General features: G+C 42.5%; 1 protein-coding gene across 1 annotated transcript in view; it reads right to left on the reverse strand.

Moving 5' to 3' along the window:
* The window catches only part of LOC126278843 (odorant receptor Or2-like), an 84,522-nt gene that overhangs the window by 32,641 nt on the left and 33,603 nt on the right, over positions 1-18,278 (reverse strand). The window contains exons 3-4 of the mRNA XM_049979119.1: positions 12,448-12,547; positions 9,239-9,343 (exon numbers count right to left, since the gene is read on the reverse strand). Of these exons, the coding sequence (XP_049835076.1) occupies positions 9,239-9,343; positions 12,448-12,547 (205 nt within the window). The remainder of the gene's footprint in view (positions 1-9,238; positions 9,344-12,447; positions 12,548-18,278) is intronic.

The following is an 18,278-nucleotide window of genomic DNA, read 5'->3' on the forward strand; positions in this document are numbered from 1 at the left end:
CAACATCGATTTCGCGGCGCATCACCCCCTACCGATAAAATATTCCTACTTCTCCAGTTGTCGCTATAATCCGAAGGTAATGGATCAAAGTGACTTGAATAGACGTGCACGACGTCTCGCAGACGTATGCGCGAACCCTACCGTCAAATCAGTGAGTTTGAAAGAGGGCGCATTATTGACATGAGAGAATGTGGTGCGTCCATCCAGAAAACTCTGCACGTGCGCGACAGTACAACGGGTGTGTGCAGACTGGATCACGCAACGCCGTAGAACCCGCGCGAGATGGGACAGGTGGCACCATCCAGACAACCCCCGAGAAGATCGACAACTCATAAAAACGGCGTTGCAGGACTGATCCGCGTCCTCCTCAGCTCCGGCGCACCAGTGGAACGGTGCAAAACATCTCACACTATCAGGGCTGACAGTCCGTAGCCGTTTATGATGACATGGGCTACGTGTGCGTCATCCACTTCTCCCCTACCTTTAACGAATATGCCGAAACATGCTACACGGCAGTGATATATGAAAAGAGGTCAGTGGGAACAGGAATGGCATCTGATAGTGATTTATGACGAATCCAGGTTCTGTTTGTTTGAAAATGATGGCCTCATTTTGTTTCTCGCCAGACGAGAAGAGGGGCACCACAGTGACTACATTCACACAAGACATACTGCGCCTACGCAAAGCCTCATCGTGTGGAGCGCTATTGGGTGCAACCACAAATCACAGTTGGTCCTCGTCCAGGCCACTGTCACTAGTGTAACCAACTTTAATGACATCCAGTGACTCGGCGCACCACCACAGACGCCAGTTTTCAGCAAGACAATGCATGACCACATGTTACTGCATGAACACGTGCCTTCTTGCTGTCACCGGGTATGAGCTTTTCCCCTGGCCTGCCACATCGTCAGACATGTCGCCAATCGAAAATGTGTGGTATATGGTGAATGGACAAGTACAGCGCTGTGACCCAATGCCAACCACCACAGGTGAAATTTGGAACCAGGAGAATACAGCATGGATAGCTATAGCACAGGATGCCATTCGCTCGTTACACGCGTCTATATTTTCACGAATAGAACAAGTTATCAGTTCCCATGGTAGACCCTGTGCCTACTAGGTCGCAGGACACGTGCTGAACCGAGGTGACTGAATCGTTCTACATCTATATCTACGTACATACTCCGCAATCCACCACGCGGACGGTACCTCGTACCACAACTAGCATCTTCTCTCCCTGTTCCACTCCCAAACAGAACGAGGGAAAATGACTGCCTATATGCCACTGTACGAGCCCTAATCTCTCTTATCTTTGTGGTCTTTCCGCGAAATATAAGTTGGCGGCAGTAAAATTGTACAGCAGTCAGCTTCAAATGCTGGTTCTCTAAGTTTCCTCAGTAGCGATTCACAAAAATAACGCCTCCCGTCCTCTAGAGTCTCCCACCCGAGTTCCTGAAACATTTCCGTAACACTCCCGTGATGATCAAACCTACCAGTAACAAATCTAGCAGCCCGCCTCTGAATTGCTTCTATGTCCTCCCTCAATCCGACCTGATAGGGATCCCAAACGCTCGAGCAGTACTCAAGAATAGGTCGTTGTTGTTGTTGTCTTCAGTCCTGAGACTGGTTTGATGCAGCTCTCCATGCTACTCTATCCTGTGCAAGCTGCTTCATCTCCCAGTACCTACTGCAACCTACATCCTTCTGAATCTGCTTAGTGTACTTATCTCTCGGTCTCCCTCTACGATTTTTACCCTCCACGCTGCCCTCCAACGCTAAATTTGTGATCCCTTGATGCCTCAAAACATGTCCTACCAACCGATCCCTTCTTCTAGTCAAGTTGTGCCACAAACTTCTCTTCTCCCCAATCCTATTCAATACCTCCTCGTTAGTTACGTGATCTATCCACCTTATATTCAGTATTCTTCTGTAGCACCACATTTCGAAAGCTTCTATTCTCTTCTTGTCCAAACTAGTTATTGTCCATGTTTCACTTCCATACATGGCTACACTCCAAACAAATACTTTCAGAAACGACTTCCTGATACATAAATCTATATTCGATGTTAACAAACTTCTCTTCTTCAGAAACGCTTTCCTTGCCATTGCTAGTCTAAATTTTATATCCTCTCTACTTCGACCATCATCAGTTATTTTACTTCCTAAATAGCAAAACTCCTTTACTACTTGAAGTGTCTCATTTCCTAATCTAATTCCCTCAGCATCACCCGATTTAATTTGACTACATTCCATTATCCTCGTTTTGCTTTTGTTGATGTTCATCTTATATCCTCCTTTCAAGACACTGTCCATTCCGTTCAACTGCTCTTCCAAGTCCTTTGCCGTCTCTGACAGAATTACAATGTCATCGGCGAACCTCAAAGTTTTTACTTCGTCTCCATGAATTTTAATACCTACTCCAAATTTTTCTTTTGTTTCCTTTACTGCTTGCTCAATATACAGATTGAATAACATCGGGGAGATGCTACAACCCTGTCTCACTCCTTTCCCAACCACTGCTTCCCTTTCATGCCCCTCGACTTTTATGACTGCCATCTGGTTTCTGTACAAATTGTAAATAGCCTTTCGCTCCCTGTATTTTACCCCTGCCACCTTTAGAATTTGAAAAAGAGTATTCCAGTCAACATTGTCAAAAGCTTTCTCTAAGTCTACAAATGCTAGAAACGTAGGTTTGCCTTTCCTTAATCTTTCTTCTAAGATAAGTCGTAAGGTCAGTATTGCCTCACGTGTTCCAACATTTCGACGGAATCCAAACTGATCCTCCCCGAGGTCCGCATCTACCAGTTTTTCCATTCGTCTGTAAAGAATTCGCGTTAGTATTTTGCAGCTGTGACTTATTAAACTGATAGTTCGGTAATTTTCACATCTGTCAGCACCTGCTTTCTTTGGGATTGGAATTATTATATTCTTCTTAAAGTCTGAGGGTATTTCGCCTGTCTCATACATCTTGCTCACCAGCTGGTAGAGTTTTGTCATGACTGGCTCTCCCAAGGCCGTCAGTAGTTCTAATGGAATGTTGTCTACTCCGGGGGCCTTGTTTCGACTCAGGTCTTTCAGTGCTCTGTCAAACTCTTCACGCAGTATCGTATCTCCCATTTCGTCTTCATCTACATCCTCTTCCATTTCCATAATATTGTCCTCAAGTACATCACCCTTGTATAAACCTTCTATATACTCCTTCCACCTTTCTGCCTTCCCTTCTTTGCTTAGAACTGGGTTGCCATCTGAGCTCTTGATATTCATACACGTGGTTCTCTTCTCTCCAAAGGTCTCTTTAATTTTCCTGTAGGCAGTATCTATCTTACCCCTAGTGAGATAAGCTTCTACATCCTTACATTTGTCCTCTAGCCATCCCTGTTTAGCCATTTTGCACTTCCTGTCGATCTCATTTTTGAGACGTCTGTATTCCTTTTTGCCTGCTTCATTTACTGCATTTTTATATTTTCTCCTTTCATCAATTAAATTCAATATTCCTTCTGTTACCCAAGGATTTCTAGCAGCCCTCGTCTTTTTACCTGCTTTATCCTCTGCTGCCTTCACTACTTCATCCCTCAGAGCTACCCATTCTTCTTCTACGGGATTTCTTTCCCCTATTCCTGTCAATTGACCCCTTATTCTCTCCCTGAAACCCTGTACAACCTCTGGTTCTTTCAGTTTATCCAGGTCCCATCTCCTTAATTTCCCACATTTTTGCAGTTTCTTCAGTTTTAATCTACAGGTCATAACCAATAGATTGTGGTCCGAGTCCACATCTGCCCCTGGAAATGTCTTACAACTTAAAACCTGGTTCCTAAATCTCTGTCTTACCATTATATAATCTATTTGATACCTTTTAGTATCTCCAGGGTTCTTCCACGTATACAACCTTCTTTCATGATTCTTAAACCAAGTGTTAGCTTGTCCTCTGTGCAAAATTCTACTAGGCGGCTTCCTCTTTCATTTCTTAGCCCCAATCCATATTCACCTACTATGTTTCCTTCTCTCCCTTTTCCTACTGCCGAATTCCAGTCACCCATTACTATTAAATTTTCGTCTCCCTTCACTATCTGAACAATTTCTTTTATTTCATCGCACATTTCTTCAATTTCTTCATCATCTGCAGAGCTAGTTGGCATATAAACTTGTACTACTGTAGTAGGTCTGGGTTTCGTATCTATCTTGGCCACAATAATGCGTTCACTATGCTGTTTGTAGTAGCTTACCCGCATTCCTATTTTCCTATTCATTATTAAACCTACTCCTGCATTACCCCTATTTGATTTTGTGTTTATAACCCTGTAGTCACCTGACCAGAAGTCTTGTTCCTCCTGCCACCGAACTTCACTAGTTCCCACTATATCTAACTTTAACCTATCCATTTCCCTTTTTAAATTTTCTAACCTACCTGCCCGATTAAGGGATCTGACATTCCACGCTCCGATCCGTAGAACGCCAGTTTTCTTTCTCCTGATAACGACATCCTTCTGAGTAGTCCCCGCCCGGAGATCCGAATGGGGGACTATTTTACCTCCGGAATATTTTACCCTAGAGGATGCCATCATCATTTAATCATACAGTAAAGCTGCATGTCCTCGGGAAAAATTACGGCTGTAGTTTCCCCTTGCTTTCAGCCATTCGCAGTACCAGGACAGCAAGGCCGTTTTGGTTAATGTTGCAAGGCCAGATCAGTCAATCATCCAGACTGTTGCCCCTGCAACTACTGAAAAGGCTGCTCCCCCTCTTCAGGAACCACACGTTTGTCTGGCCTCTCAACAGATACCCCTCCGTTGTGGTTGCACCTATGGTACGGCCATCTGTATCGCTGAGGCACGCAAGCCTCCCCACCAACGGCAAGGTCCATGGTTCATGGAGGGGGGGGGGGGGGGTCGTATTAGTGTTTTATAAGCGGTCTCCTTTACAGATGAACCACATCTTCCTAAAATTCTACCAATGAACCGAAGACGACTATCCGCCTTCCTCACAACTGCCGTTACATGGTTGTCCCACTTCATATCGCTCTGCAATGTTACGCCCAAATATTTAATCGACGTGACTGTTTCAAGCGCGACACTTCTAATGGAGTATTCAAACATTACGGGATTCTTTTTCCTATTCATCTGCATTAATTTACATTTATCTATATTTAGAATCAGGTGCCATTCTTTACACCAATCACAAAACCTGTCCAAGTCATCTTGTATCCTCCTACAGTCACTCAACGACGACACCTTTCCGTACACCACAGCATCATCAGGAAACAGCCACACATTGCTATCCGCCCTATCATTTATGTAGATAGAAAACAACAGCGGACCTACCACACTTCCCTGGGGCACTCCAGATGATACCCTCACCTCCGATGAACACTCACCATCGAGGACAACGTACTGGGTTCTATTACTTAGGAAGTCTTCGAGCCACCCACATACTTGGGAACCAATCCCATATGCTCGTACCTTAGTTAGGAGTCTGCAGTGGGGCACCGAGTCAAACTTTTTCCGGAAGTCAAGGAATATGGCATCCGTCTGATACCCTTCATCCATGGTTCGCAAGAGATCATGTGAAAAAAGGGCGAGTTGCGTTTCGCAGGAGCGATGCTTTCTAAAGCCGTGCTGATGCATGGACAGCAACTTCTCTGTCTCAAGGAAATTCATTATATTCGAACTGAGAATATGTTCGAGAATCCTGCAACAAACCCATGTTAAGAATATTGGTCTGTTATTTTGAGGATCCGTCCTTCTACCCTTCTTATATAGAGGCGTCACCTGCGCTTTTTTCCAGATGCTCGGGACTTTACGTTGGGCAAGAGATTCGCCATAAATGCAAGCTAAGTAAGGAGCCAATGCAGTAGAGTAGTCTCTGTCAAACCGAATTCGAATCCCATCAGGACCTGGTGTTTTATTTATTTTCAACCCATTCAGCTGCTTCACAACCCCAGGGATGTCTATCACTATGTTCTCCATACGGGAATCTGTACGAGACTCAAACGGCGTATGTTTGTACGACCCTCCTGCGTGAAAGAGATCTCAAATGCTAAATTTAAAATTTCAGCTTTTCTTTTGCTGTCTTCCGCTGCCAGGCCAGACTGATCGGAGAGTGACTGGATGGAAGGCTTCGACACGCTTACCGATTTTACGTAGACAGCTGTTGAGAAGCAGACAACACAAGGTAAGGTGAAACTTTTCTTCCAAAAACTGTACTGGCTTGTGTACTTTGCAGTCATTTCTGCAGATCATACTAATGTACATGTCCTGTAAATACACTCCTGGAAATGGAAAAAAGAACACATTGACACCGGTGTGTCATACCCACCATACTTGCTCCGGACACTGCGAGAGGGCTGTACAAGCAATGATCACACGCACAGCACAGCGGACACACCAGGAACAGCGGTGTTGGCCGCGCAGCATTTGTGCCCCGCGCCGTCAGTGTCAGCCAGTTTGCCATGGCATACGGAGCTCCATCGCAGTCTTTAACACTGGTAGCATGCCGCGACAGCGTGGACGTGAACCGTATGTGCAGTTGACGGACTTTGAGCGAGGGCGTATAGTGGGCATGCGGGAGGCCAGGTGGACGTACCGCCGAATTGCTCAACACGTGGGGCGTGAGGTCTCCACAGTACATCGATGTTGTCGCCAGTGTTCGGCGGAAGGTGCACGTGCCCGTCGACCTGGGACCGGACCGCAGCGACGCACGGATGCACGCCAAGACCGTAGGATCCTACGCAGTGCCGTAGGGGACCGCACCGCCACTTCCCAGCAAATTAGGGACACTGTTGCTCCTGGGGTATCGGCGAGGACCATTCGCAACCGTCTCCATGAAGCTGGGCTACGGTCCCGCACACTGTTAGGCCGTCTTCCGCTCACGCCCCAACATCGTGCAGCCCGCCTCCAGTGGTGTCGCGACAGGCGTGAATGGAGGGACAAATGGAGACGTGTCGTCTTCAGCGATGAGAGTCGCTTCTGCCTTGGTGCCAATGATTGTCGTATGCGTGTTTGGCGCCGTGCAGGTGAGCGCCACAATCAGGACTGCATACGACCGAGGCACACAGGGCCAACACCCGGCATCATGGTGTGGGGAGCGATCTCCTACACTGGCCGTACACCTCTGGTGATCGTCGAGGGGACACTGAATAGTGCACGGTACATCCTAACCGTCATCGAACCCATCGTTCAACCATTCCTAGACCGGCAAGGGAACTTGCTGTTCCAACAGGACAATGCACGTCCGCATGTATCCCGTGCCACCCAACGTGCTCTAGAAGGTGTAAGTCAACTACCCTGGCCAGCAAGATCTCCGGATCTGTCCCCCAGTGAGCATGTTTGGGACTGGATGAAGCGTCGTCTCACGCGGTCTGCAATTCCAGCACGAACGCTGGTCCAACTGAGGCGCCAGGTGGAAATGGCATGGCTAGCCGTTCCACAGGACTACATCCAGCATCTCTACGATCGTCTCCATGGGAGAATAGCAGCCTGCATTGCTGCGAAAGGTGGATATACACTGTACTAGTGCCGACATTGTGCATGCTCTGTTGCCTGTGTCTATGTGCCTGTGGTTCTGTCAGTGTGATCATGTGATGTATCTGACCCCAGGAATGTGTCAATAAAGTTTCCTGGGAAAATGAATTCACGGTGTTCTTATTTCAATTTCCAGGAGTGTATAATCGTCCTTTCTCTAGTCCTTCCAGATGTTCTCTTTTTTCTGATCACTAGCGTATATTATAAAAAGTGCACCTAAACGGTGTATTACGTAAGAAGAGGTTTGCTCTGACTTATTGTGGAGTAGAAGTCCAATTGTGTTGTGGATCAGGAGCCTCTGCAAGCTGCAAGAGACACACTTATGCGCACAACTGAAGTTCCAGCAGCTTTCAGAAACGCAAATAGTAAGCTGCAGCTTCACATTTCAGTAGCATTTGTTAAAGGGTCTTGGACATACCCCGTCATCACTTAAAGTACAACAGTTTTATCTAGTCTGTGTTACAACATGTAACTGTGTTATTGTGTCTGTGCTGAAACGTAAAGTGGAAGACTTACTAGCAAATGTGTAAAAACGACGACAAAATCTGATCTCCAAGGTGAGTAATAATATTGTTATTTATAGAGCAAATGGTTATCTTAAGTGTCTATTTATGAACTTAAAAATTGACATCGTTATTGTTTCAATGTTTTAAAACAAAGCTTTTTACAGTGGTAAAATCTGCTACTTATCTGAATATAAACTCGTTCGTCAACTTAACACTGTAAATCAGCCAAATTTTGTAATGCATACTGCGTGTCTCTGTTACTATTGAGAAGCAGACAACACAAGGTAAGGTGAAACTTTTTTTCTTCCAAAAACTGTAGTGCCTTGTGTACTTTGCAAAGCGAAACTAGTGGCTGGTGACGAAATCTGAGCTTATGTTGATTACAGTCAGGTATAGGTTGTTACTGAGACCCATTACGTAATTTCTGATTACATATTACTAAATGACTTAAACTGTTTCACCCATGTCTGAAATATTTTTATAATATTAAGGTTAAATATTTTACCAGCATAACAGGCAAATATTTTTAGTGTTCATCATGTTGCTTATTAAAAGGAAATGATGTTGCTTTTGGTAAAAAGTACTGCGCTAATTAAAGTAATTAGATAGTGTGAATATAGGTACACTAATACCCCTACGAATTTAAGTGCTCCATGCTGAACTAACATCCTGTATGATTGTCACCTCAAAGGCAGTTAACATTAAAATTATTATTAGGTTTTCCCTACAGTCATCTGCTGTGAACATCTGTTTACTCTCATTTAAACGAATTCTAGAGGTAGTTTGCAAACTCCTCCAGGGAAAAGAGAGTGAACAGCTGCCACAAAGCTGAGCATCTGCGGCACGCGACTGTCTACCGTAATTTACGATTCCGTTTGCCACACAAGGTCAATAAAGCAATTATTACATTTTAATAAGGATAAAATAAATTTAACCGATCGGGGAGATCACAAAGTGAGCATCTTTGACCAAGCTACGAAATCCCTCCGTGAGTAGTAGTTGATCGGCCTTGGATAGTGATGCTTCTTCAAAGTTTGTCACGTCTCATGGAGCAAAGGCATGGTACGTTGCAGTTTTAATCAGAACTAAAGGAGGCACAACACGCTTAAATGCTACAAGGCAGCTGTCTCCGATTCAGTTGCTGACAGTGGTACATGCTATATACTAACACATATAATACCCTTGGTGTTACATTTCGCTTCCCGTGCACCTCACCTCTGTGATGAGTTCGTCTCCAAACCAGCAGTAGACGAAGAGCTGAGCCAGCATGACGGACAGGTAGCAACCGAACTTGCCGGCCTCTGCTAGGCTTTCCGCACTCTGAAAAGGAAAAAGCAAAACGTGCCTTTTAGTTGTGCTGGTAAAGAAAACTGAAGCGAGCTACCATTTCACTGTATGTTTATATGCACATCTGATTCCTGATAGACACAGTGCCCTTCGTGAGGAACTTGTTAACAAATAGCTCTTCATGTGTTGTACATTACAAGTGAATTTATTGACACCAAATGGAAAAGAAAAACACACAAAGGCGTAAAATTTGAAGGCAATCTATGAGGGACGACCAAAAAGTTCGAAGGCCATACAGTCCAGAATCGATATGTCAATCAGACAAATTCGCAGTGAGCACTGAGGAAATCACTCCACCAACGCACCATTTGTAGATACGTGTTTGGTATAACGCCATGGAGAGATGGGTAAAGAAGTCCGTAACCTTCTGTCACACTTCCCCGTAGGACAGTAATCTTCGACCTTTCAGGGCCTTCTTTAATCGATCTACGGCGCGATAATCGCATGGGGAGTGTTCAGTACTATAGACCGGATGCTCCAGTATCTCCCACTTGAGTTAGTGTAACTTCTGCTTTTCGACATTTGTGATATGGGGACGTGCGTTAGCATGAGGCAGCAGGAAACTTTGGCGCACAAGAGTAGTTTTCGAAACATATACTGCCTTATCAAATTTCTCATTGTGAGATGGATCTCTGCCGGTGTTTGTCCTTTGGCAGTCAAGAAAAGAATAACAGCACACATGTCCTGTTTGGACGCATTTGAGGATAACGTAGCCACAGTTTCCGTTTCCGAATTTATCACACGAACGTCGGAAAGATGCGATTAACACATTGGTCCTACATGTCGGTGCTTATATATCCTCATCGAGGTTCATGCTATGTTGCATATACGCTGCAGCAACACCCTCGAATGGATACTGTTTGATCAGCCATTATAACAGAACGTATGTTTTTCCGATGTTCATAAAGTTTTTCGCTACTAAGACCTCTGCAGGAGTGGATGTTGATCGTGGATGCTCTCAAAACGTGTTGATGAAGTCTTGCAATGGAAAACAGAACATAACTACATAGTCCAGAGGAAGACAGTTCTAACCTGTACAACACAGTACGCCATTGTGAGATAAGAACTGGAGCACACGGGCCGAATATTGCGCGTGCGTGGCATACAAGAGGAAAATCACTTCTTACACGGAGGATTACAATCACTGCTACATTTTGACATAGATTTCTGGACAAAAGTATTTTCAGTTCTCGAAGGACTCTAGAATGTAATGGAAGTAACATTTCACATCAGTATTGATGCTTAGGAAACTTCATCGTTTAACGTCTGAATTTATTCCCACGACTTTTCGTTGTCTCTCGATGCAGACTTCAGTGCTTTCTTAATTACGGAACAGGAGTTTGGAATTTCCGGTTACTTGCGCTGTCACTCTGTTCATCTAGTATGATCGTCCTGGGCCCTCACCCGAGCCGCCGATTCTGTGAAGTCCGCTTCCTGCTTATTTTAAGCTGCGCATTCGAAATTTCGACTTACAACTCAGGTGTGAACAGTGACTAATCTTTTGCAGAAAAAGTGCAAAATATTACATGAAAGTAACATAAATGAAATTAGAAGTAAATTCACGACATTACAGCATTCAGCTAACCTCGCTTTATTGGCTCAGAGAGGCATGTACCTACAGAAAACGCCGCAGAAATAGCTGTTTGCTCGCTGGAAATATATCCGGTGGGATGACTTTCACCAAGCCATATTAAATAAATTTCTACAGTATGATTATCTGACGTTGTCAGCGGGAGAGCGATCTCAATATCAAAAATATAATTGTCCTCTTAGACAAGTTTTATTTCCCCTGACCACAGTAATTACATGCGTAGACTACTAGTTTCGGCAAATTTAAACTGTCCTCTTCAGATCATCTACACACATGAAACCACAATTATGTTTTCATTACTTGACGCTACACTGGTGCCTCTGATCCAGCGACAAGAGCTTCTGTATCACAACCACAGGTTGAAACACAAGCGGCCAAAGACACTGGTAGCTAGGGCATAGCCGCCTGTGGTCAACTAACATACGCAACAGCGACAAACGTCGGTAAGCATCTGCACATCAGCAACACTGACTGGCAACTACCAGCTGCTACTAGAGCCGATCAACAGGCCACAGCAGGGACACCGACCGAGCTCGCCCACAGGCGCACAAACAAACTGCCAACATTCCCTCACACTGTGTCCCCGGTATATGACCTATCGGACGCAATATCGATAACAAACTTAACTGTTACAGGTTGCTGACGCTGAACGAGAACTCCGTACCAGCACCCAGCGCCAGCTGCCGAGCAGCACAACGCACAACGGCAAGGTATCGACAAGCATGATACCCACTACTAACAAAGCCTATCCTTGCACAACCTATCGCAGGCAGCAAGAAAACCGCTACTGCTCTTACCACCCGACCTAACTATCGCAGAGGTTTTTTTCCCTTGGCTCTTGCCCTGGCACTTTTTTTCCTCTGCCCTTAAAACGCTACCCTTCGTCAGATTTCGACCAATCTATCTCCAGATGAGCGCGTATTAATGGTTAATTCTATCCAGACGTACGCAAACATCGCAGTACCCACATCCTGCGACACCTCACTTTAGTGAATACTAACCCTTATGCAGAGATGGCAGTAGACCTTTTGTGTTGGCCATCATGCCGGTGTGGGCGTGGAGGGGCTCCACCTCTATTTTTTTTAAAAAAAGGAGCTTCTGTACGTTCACGACTAGATAACAGTCTACTACGGAGAGTAGAACTATGTTTGATGTATATATATTATCAGAAGGTGACAATTAAAATTTGCTAAAACTAGTTGTAAATATATGTAATTAGTGTGATGTGAGGCAGATAAAAATTCCTTATCAAGAAGATTCTGTTTTTCAAAATCTCTGTAAATTAAATGCAGAGATTTTCTGGAAACATCATCGTTCTCATATGACAAATGGTCATATTTATTTAAACATGATAAAAAATCGTTTATTATGTAACGGTCTTTATGAAATTATTTTATTCACTAGACATCAAAAGAACTCGAATTTTTATCGCTGCAGACGTAATGTTCAGTACAACGGATATGGTAAGGGAGTTTAAGAGACTCACTGTGGCAACCTGGAACAGTTGGAAGCAGATCGAGGCACCAATGGATAGGCTCTGCCCAAGTAACATACCTCCCAAGCACTTCTCTAGTGACTCGACGTTCCTGGAAGCACAGAATAAGTGAAAGTTGCATTAAGAAGTCAAACAGTTGGCAGATCGGTAAGAACACCGCGTAGCATAAAGAGGAATAAAACAAAACTGCAACATTATTCGTATCACGTATGGGCAAAGTTCTACAGTACCCACAATATGACTATCCTGGCCATTAAAGCTGTATCATCAGAAAGTATAGCAAATAACTAACTGATACTTACTGTGAGTATACAAAGTAGTAGGAAGAATAATTTATTTAATTTGGGCGTGATTTGGGGCATTAGGCTGTGAAATTTAGGAAACAGAGGTGCCACAACGGCAGCTCCATTCGATCTGATATGAACAGGCGTCGTGTCGAACTGTGTTTCGATTACTGATATAGGTACGTCATTGCACATTACTTCTACTGTCAGACGTCATCAAACGTGTATGTTGGCGAGTGTCAGCTTGACAGGATCTCCGCAATCCGGGATCAGGCGTTTCCCGTAGATGAGGAATCGAGAGAATGTGTTGCGCACGGCAACATTCGAATATTCTTCATGTCGAGGTAGATCAGTGAAGCGTGGGAAACAAGTAGTCTTGTATTATTTTGTGGTATGATAGCGCCACGGAGACTGTGGACGTAGGACACAATCACCAAGCACCCTTAACAAATCTCTCCAAACTACCGCCTAATACACATTATAAGTTCTCTGATATCGTTCGGTATCGGTATTTTCATTTGTACGCGAAGAAGCTCATATATGAGTAAAACTACGTTCTGCGACATTCCATACTTCATGTATTGCTATTTATATTACACGTGATTTTCATAATTTTGAAAGTTTTAACACGAAAATATGTAGACTAGTTTTTCACTAGATTTCTTTGAATAAGATCTTTACCAGAGATGTAAACAATTAATTTTCTGCCTTTAAATGTAATATTTGTGCTCTCACACAGTTGGCCGAAAGAGCTGTAAGAAGTAATTCTGTTTCAGATTTGATAGAAACTAGTCAAGTCTGAGGTGTTGTACAAAGCAGTTCGGTTGTAAGTGACGAAAAGATTGGAATTTGTAGCTCATATGAGTAGATAAGGGAATGTTAATTTGGAAGTTGACAGTAATCTAAGTAATTGCGATTACAGAAGATATAATGAATGAAACTAACAGTTCTGAACTAGTATAATTTCTTCATGCAGACGTAATCATAACCCCGCTAAGAGACAACAAAGTCAACATTGAGAGTATCGGCTACGTAAATTTATTACTGTGTACAAATCTTCTAACGGTCAATAAAAATCACGTATATCCGTCCAGTGGGTAAGTCACTGTATAAATATCACTGAAAGAGGCGTGTCAAACGTGGTTACGTCACCCACGAATTTATTATCATACAAAAAAAAACGTTAACTCGTTATGTACTTCAGATAACGTAAAGAGTTTCAAATGGATGCAAAACTTATCGTAGCGCAACTTGACTGGAAACCAATTACGATCTGTCAACAACGGGACTCGTTACGACATCGAATGTAACTTGACCTTCAACAGTGAAGTAGCAAATTTCATCATGGTGGGAAACAGAAACAAATAATTTGTTGGTTTTGATTCTTCTTTTTCACATGAAACGGTTTGTTTAGAAGGCCCTTATTCTAAAAATTTTGAAAAATAGCAACAGAATTAGAGAAAAGAAATTCGGCTATGGACTTATTTGAAGGAGATGATTCAGGATCAGGACTAAATCAGAGTACTGAAAGTTCAACAGATTTAGCAAATAATGTTTGAGTGGCAAGACAAAGTTGCGCTACACGAAGTGAATTAGGAATACATATTTCTGAAATAAAGAATGAAGATGGCTAGAAACAATGACACTGTCAAGAGTGAGATATAAAATGGTTTAGGATGTCAAATTGCAAGAAATTGTGATGTTCTGAGGAAAGAAAGTGCAAAAACCAACAGTGAAATTGTTAAAAATAGTGACGTTTTCAAAAATAAGTTAGGGAATCGGACTTCTGAAAACTGTTATGCTGTTAAATTAGACTTACCGAACCAAATTATAACATTCCAGGAAGAATTAAGTAATCAAAGCCCTGCCACAAGAAAAGTACTAAGTCATCAACTTGCAAAAGCAAATTCAAAGATTGAAGAATTACTTGACAGAGGAACACACCGAGTCGAGAGTTCAGAATATTGATCAAAGAGCATCTAATCTGGAAGTTAACTTGTGAGGTGAAATTTGAAATGTAGAACACAATTTATGTAACAAATTTGAGTCTATTAACAACGGCTGGGAGGCAAAAATTTCATAATTTAAATAAAAAAGCTGTTGGAGCTGATAGTGAAAGAATAATTTGCTTAAAGTAAAAAAAAAAACACAATGTCGTAAACTGTCGTACCTGTTTTGGGAAAGAAGAAAGCTCAAGGTCTAATTGAAAGCGCTGAAGTTCAAATTGTTACAGATATTGAAAGATCGCTAAACCCGGAAATAAGTTCATCCGAAATTTTTACAACAGACCTACAGATGTTCAGGATGGACAAACTGAATACAGTTGGTGGTGGCCTATTTGTCGCTGTTAGAAGTAGTTTATCTTGCAGTGCAGCTGAAATAGATAGTCGCTGTGAGTTAGAGTGGGTAACAGTTATATTTGAGAACCGGAATAAATTAATAATTGATTCATTTTACCGCCCCCTTGTTTCAAATGATATAATTGCGAAAAGATTCAAAGAAACCCAACTCATGTAGCTTTAGTTGGTGACGACTTCAATCTAATCTCGATATGTTGGCGAAAATACGTATCCAAAGATAATGGTAGGTACAAAACTTCCTCCGAAATTTTTGCTATAATTTTTCTTCGAAAATTATTTTGAGCAATTAGTTCAGGAGCCCTCTTAAAGTGTAAATGGTTCCGAAAGCATCGGTGGCCTCACAGCAACAAATAATCTTGGAATGCAAAGTTCATTCCTTCCCAACTAACTATGTAAGCATAGACCATATGAGGCTTGAATTCAACGAAATTGTATAGACGACAGTTAAGACATTTATACCAAATAAAGCAATAAGAGACGGAACGCACCTCCCTTGACACAAAGAAGATCAGAACCATGTTGCAGAAGCAAAATTTAAAAGACGCAAAATCCAAAAGATTGGCGAAGTTTTGCAGACGCTTGGAAGTTATTGCTGACTTCAGCGCGATATGTCTTCAATAATTTCCGCTACGGAACTCTGTCTTGAAAACTGGCAGATAATCCAAAAAGTTTCCGGCCACGTGTAAAGTACACCTGTGGCAGTACCTACACTTGATGATAGTTATTAGTCAACCGCATCGTTACTGTACCTGAGAGAACGCTTTTATCGGCTTATCGTGAGTTTTTTATCGTGTTATTTCACGAGGACACAACTGTCTTACAACATTCACAATGCGATACGTTTTCCCTAGTCACCACTGCACTTAGGACACAAAGGAGTTACAGGCATTGGCTGCGAGTGGACAGTGATTTTAATAAATAAATATAGACACGTATCCCTCGCCAACTATTTTGGGGTTCTGGAAGATGTTTGCTTCAAATAAAATACGCCAACACTCATATGACAACCAAAACAAAAATATCATAGAATTTTATCCTGGTTTTCCACAGCAACATCATAAAATATGAGCATGGTGCTAGGCTTTACTTTTTCTGGTGAAGGGATTGCATTACTTCGGCTTAATGTCGTGTATTTTACACCACTGACACCTTGCATTATTTTTGCAATAACTAATACATGAACTAAAACAATGCTTTTGAAAATACACATACATGCCCAAATCAAACAACATCCGGGCGTGTTAGCACTGGCATGAGAATATTCGTCTTGCACAACTGCACGGACCTACAGTTATCACTTGTATATTACTGGAGAGGAATATCCCATTCTTTCTCTTTTATATTCTTCCACACCTTCACATGACCAGTCACTTACAACAAAGTCCATCCTACTGTCTGCATCATGTATAGGCATGCAAGTGGCTTTTATAGAAAGCATATAATATGTCATCAATTAACCCATAGAATATGTAATAATAATTACAATAACAATGTTGTCAGTATTTTCAATCCAGTGTCTAGATACATCATCAGCAGCAAGCTGCCTGAGCCATTTCATCACTAATATATCTAAACCTGTTCAGATGTACAGGCCATATGTATACCCTGTAAATCAGAAAACCTTGTTCTATCATTCAGTTTAAAAAATACTGAATGACTGTGGTGATCACACAATTCAGACAGTTTACTGCTACTAGTGTATTCCAGACGTTCCATAGAAAATACTGAGAACATTATTATTATTATTATTATTATTACTATTACTATTATTAGGGGTATACAAAAATGAAATACAATTTGCTGTAATACAAATATTATTTTTATTTATTAATCATATATGCGATGCACAAAATCAACAAAATCAACTGGTTCTTTGATGTAGTGTTGTAAATCATCTACATGCATACTACACATGTGGAGGTAGTTCACAATGTCTTTGCACACATTTTCAACATAAGGCAACGATCTGTTGAGTATTTCCAACACAAAAGGTAGCAAAATCTGCATCCAAACAATTTTGTATTGGTGTAGTACTGTAAATAAATGAACCAACCACCCATTGTCAGCCTGAGTGCAGTGCCATCATACAGTGGTGCAATGGTGTCAGGCCAGCGCAGAAAATGTCCGTTTACAAAGTTCATCAAATTCCGATTTCATAAACAACACTTTATCACTTCTCAGTTCATTTTCGATCTCTAACACAACATCTCAGTCACTGTCCGCTGATGCTTCAATAGAAATATTTAAATGCTTTGAAACGCTTGCTGTTAAATTATAAGTTGAAGCGAAAATCAGTAGAGCACTGGGAGCAATCGGCAGCTTCTCATCCACCACATCAACACTCTGTCCTTGCAGTAACACGGGAAAGTTCTCAGATTGTACATATATTTAAGACCTATACTGACTTTCAACATGTGGTGTAGGACCCCAAATAGAATTCTTCCAAGAGTCAGGGACTGGCTGTGTGTCTTAATTATGCAAACTTATGAGCAGGGAAGATGCTAGCAGCTCTTGGTCCTGATTACACATTCTGGTCAAGTACACTACAGGATCCCATGGCACTGCTGCTAGCCCCAACAGGCCAGAGGCTGCTGAGGTTCTGACCACCCAGAAGTTGCTGTTGCTAGCCTCGAGTTGCTTGAGGTAGCTGCAGGTTTGGACATGCAGAGATTGTTCCTGGTTTGGACCTGCTGGAGGTCACTGAACAAAGAAGAAGAGGAAACAATAACCATGCACAAACAAACTCATGCATTTAAACAAAGACACAGAATGTAAGCAAATGTACTCACTTCTGCACCTTTTCTGCGAGGTTTAGGTGGATGATAGTCTCAGTTGCTATTGGGGCTTCTTCCCCTGATTGACTACAGCTGAGACTGCATCTGCCTTAGATCCATCGACATTACGATCACGTGAAAGGATGTACCGTTTCTTTTTTGCTGTTGGACCCTGCGAATTTTTAGATTGTGGAGGGAGGAATGCTGTTTTGTTATTGATTCCCCCTTAATTCCCCCTCCCCCCAATGATGTCACACTGTCAGGCACCCTCTGGTGGTGGAATTGCCAAGTAGGTCAGTCTGTCTGCAGCCTCTGAAGAGGACACATTGTTGGAGAACTGCCTGTTTGGCTACAGTGGTAACTGTAATTGGTTCAGTATTTTACTCTTAGCAGTGTGCTGACCA

The sequence above is a fragment of the Schistocerca gregaria genome, chromosome 6 (genome assembly GCF_023897955.1).
Source record: "Schistocerca gregaria isolate iqSchGreg1 chromosome 6, iqSchGreg1.2, whole genome shotgun sequence".
Lineage (NCBI taxonomy): Eukaryota > Metazoa > Arthropoda > Insecta > Orthoptera > Acrididae > Schistocerca > Schistocerca gregaria.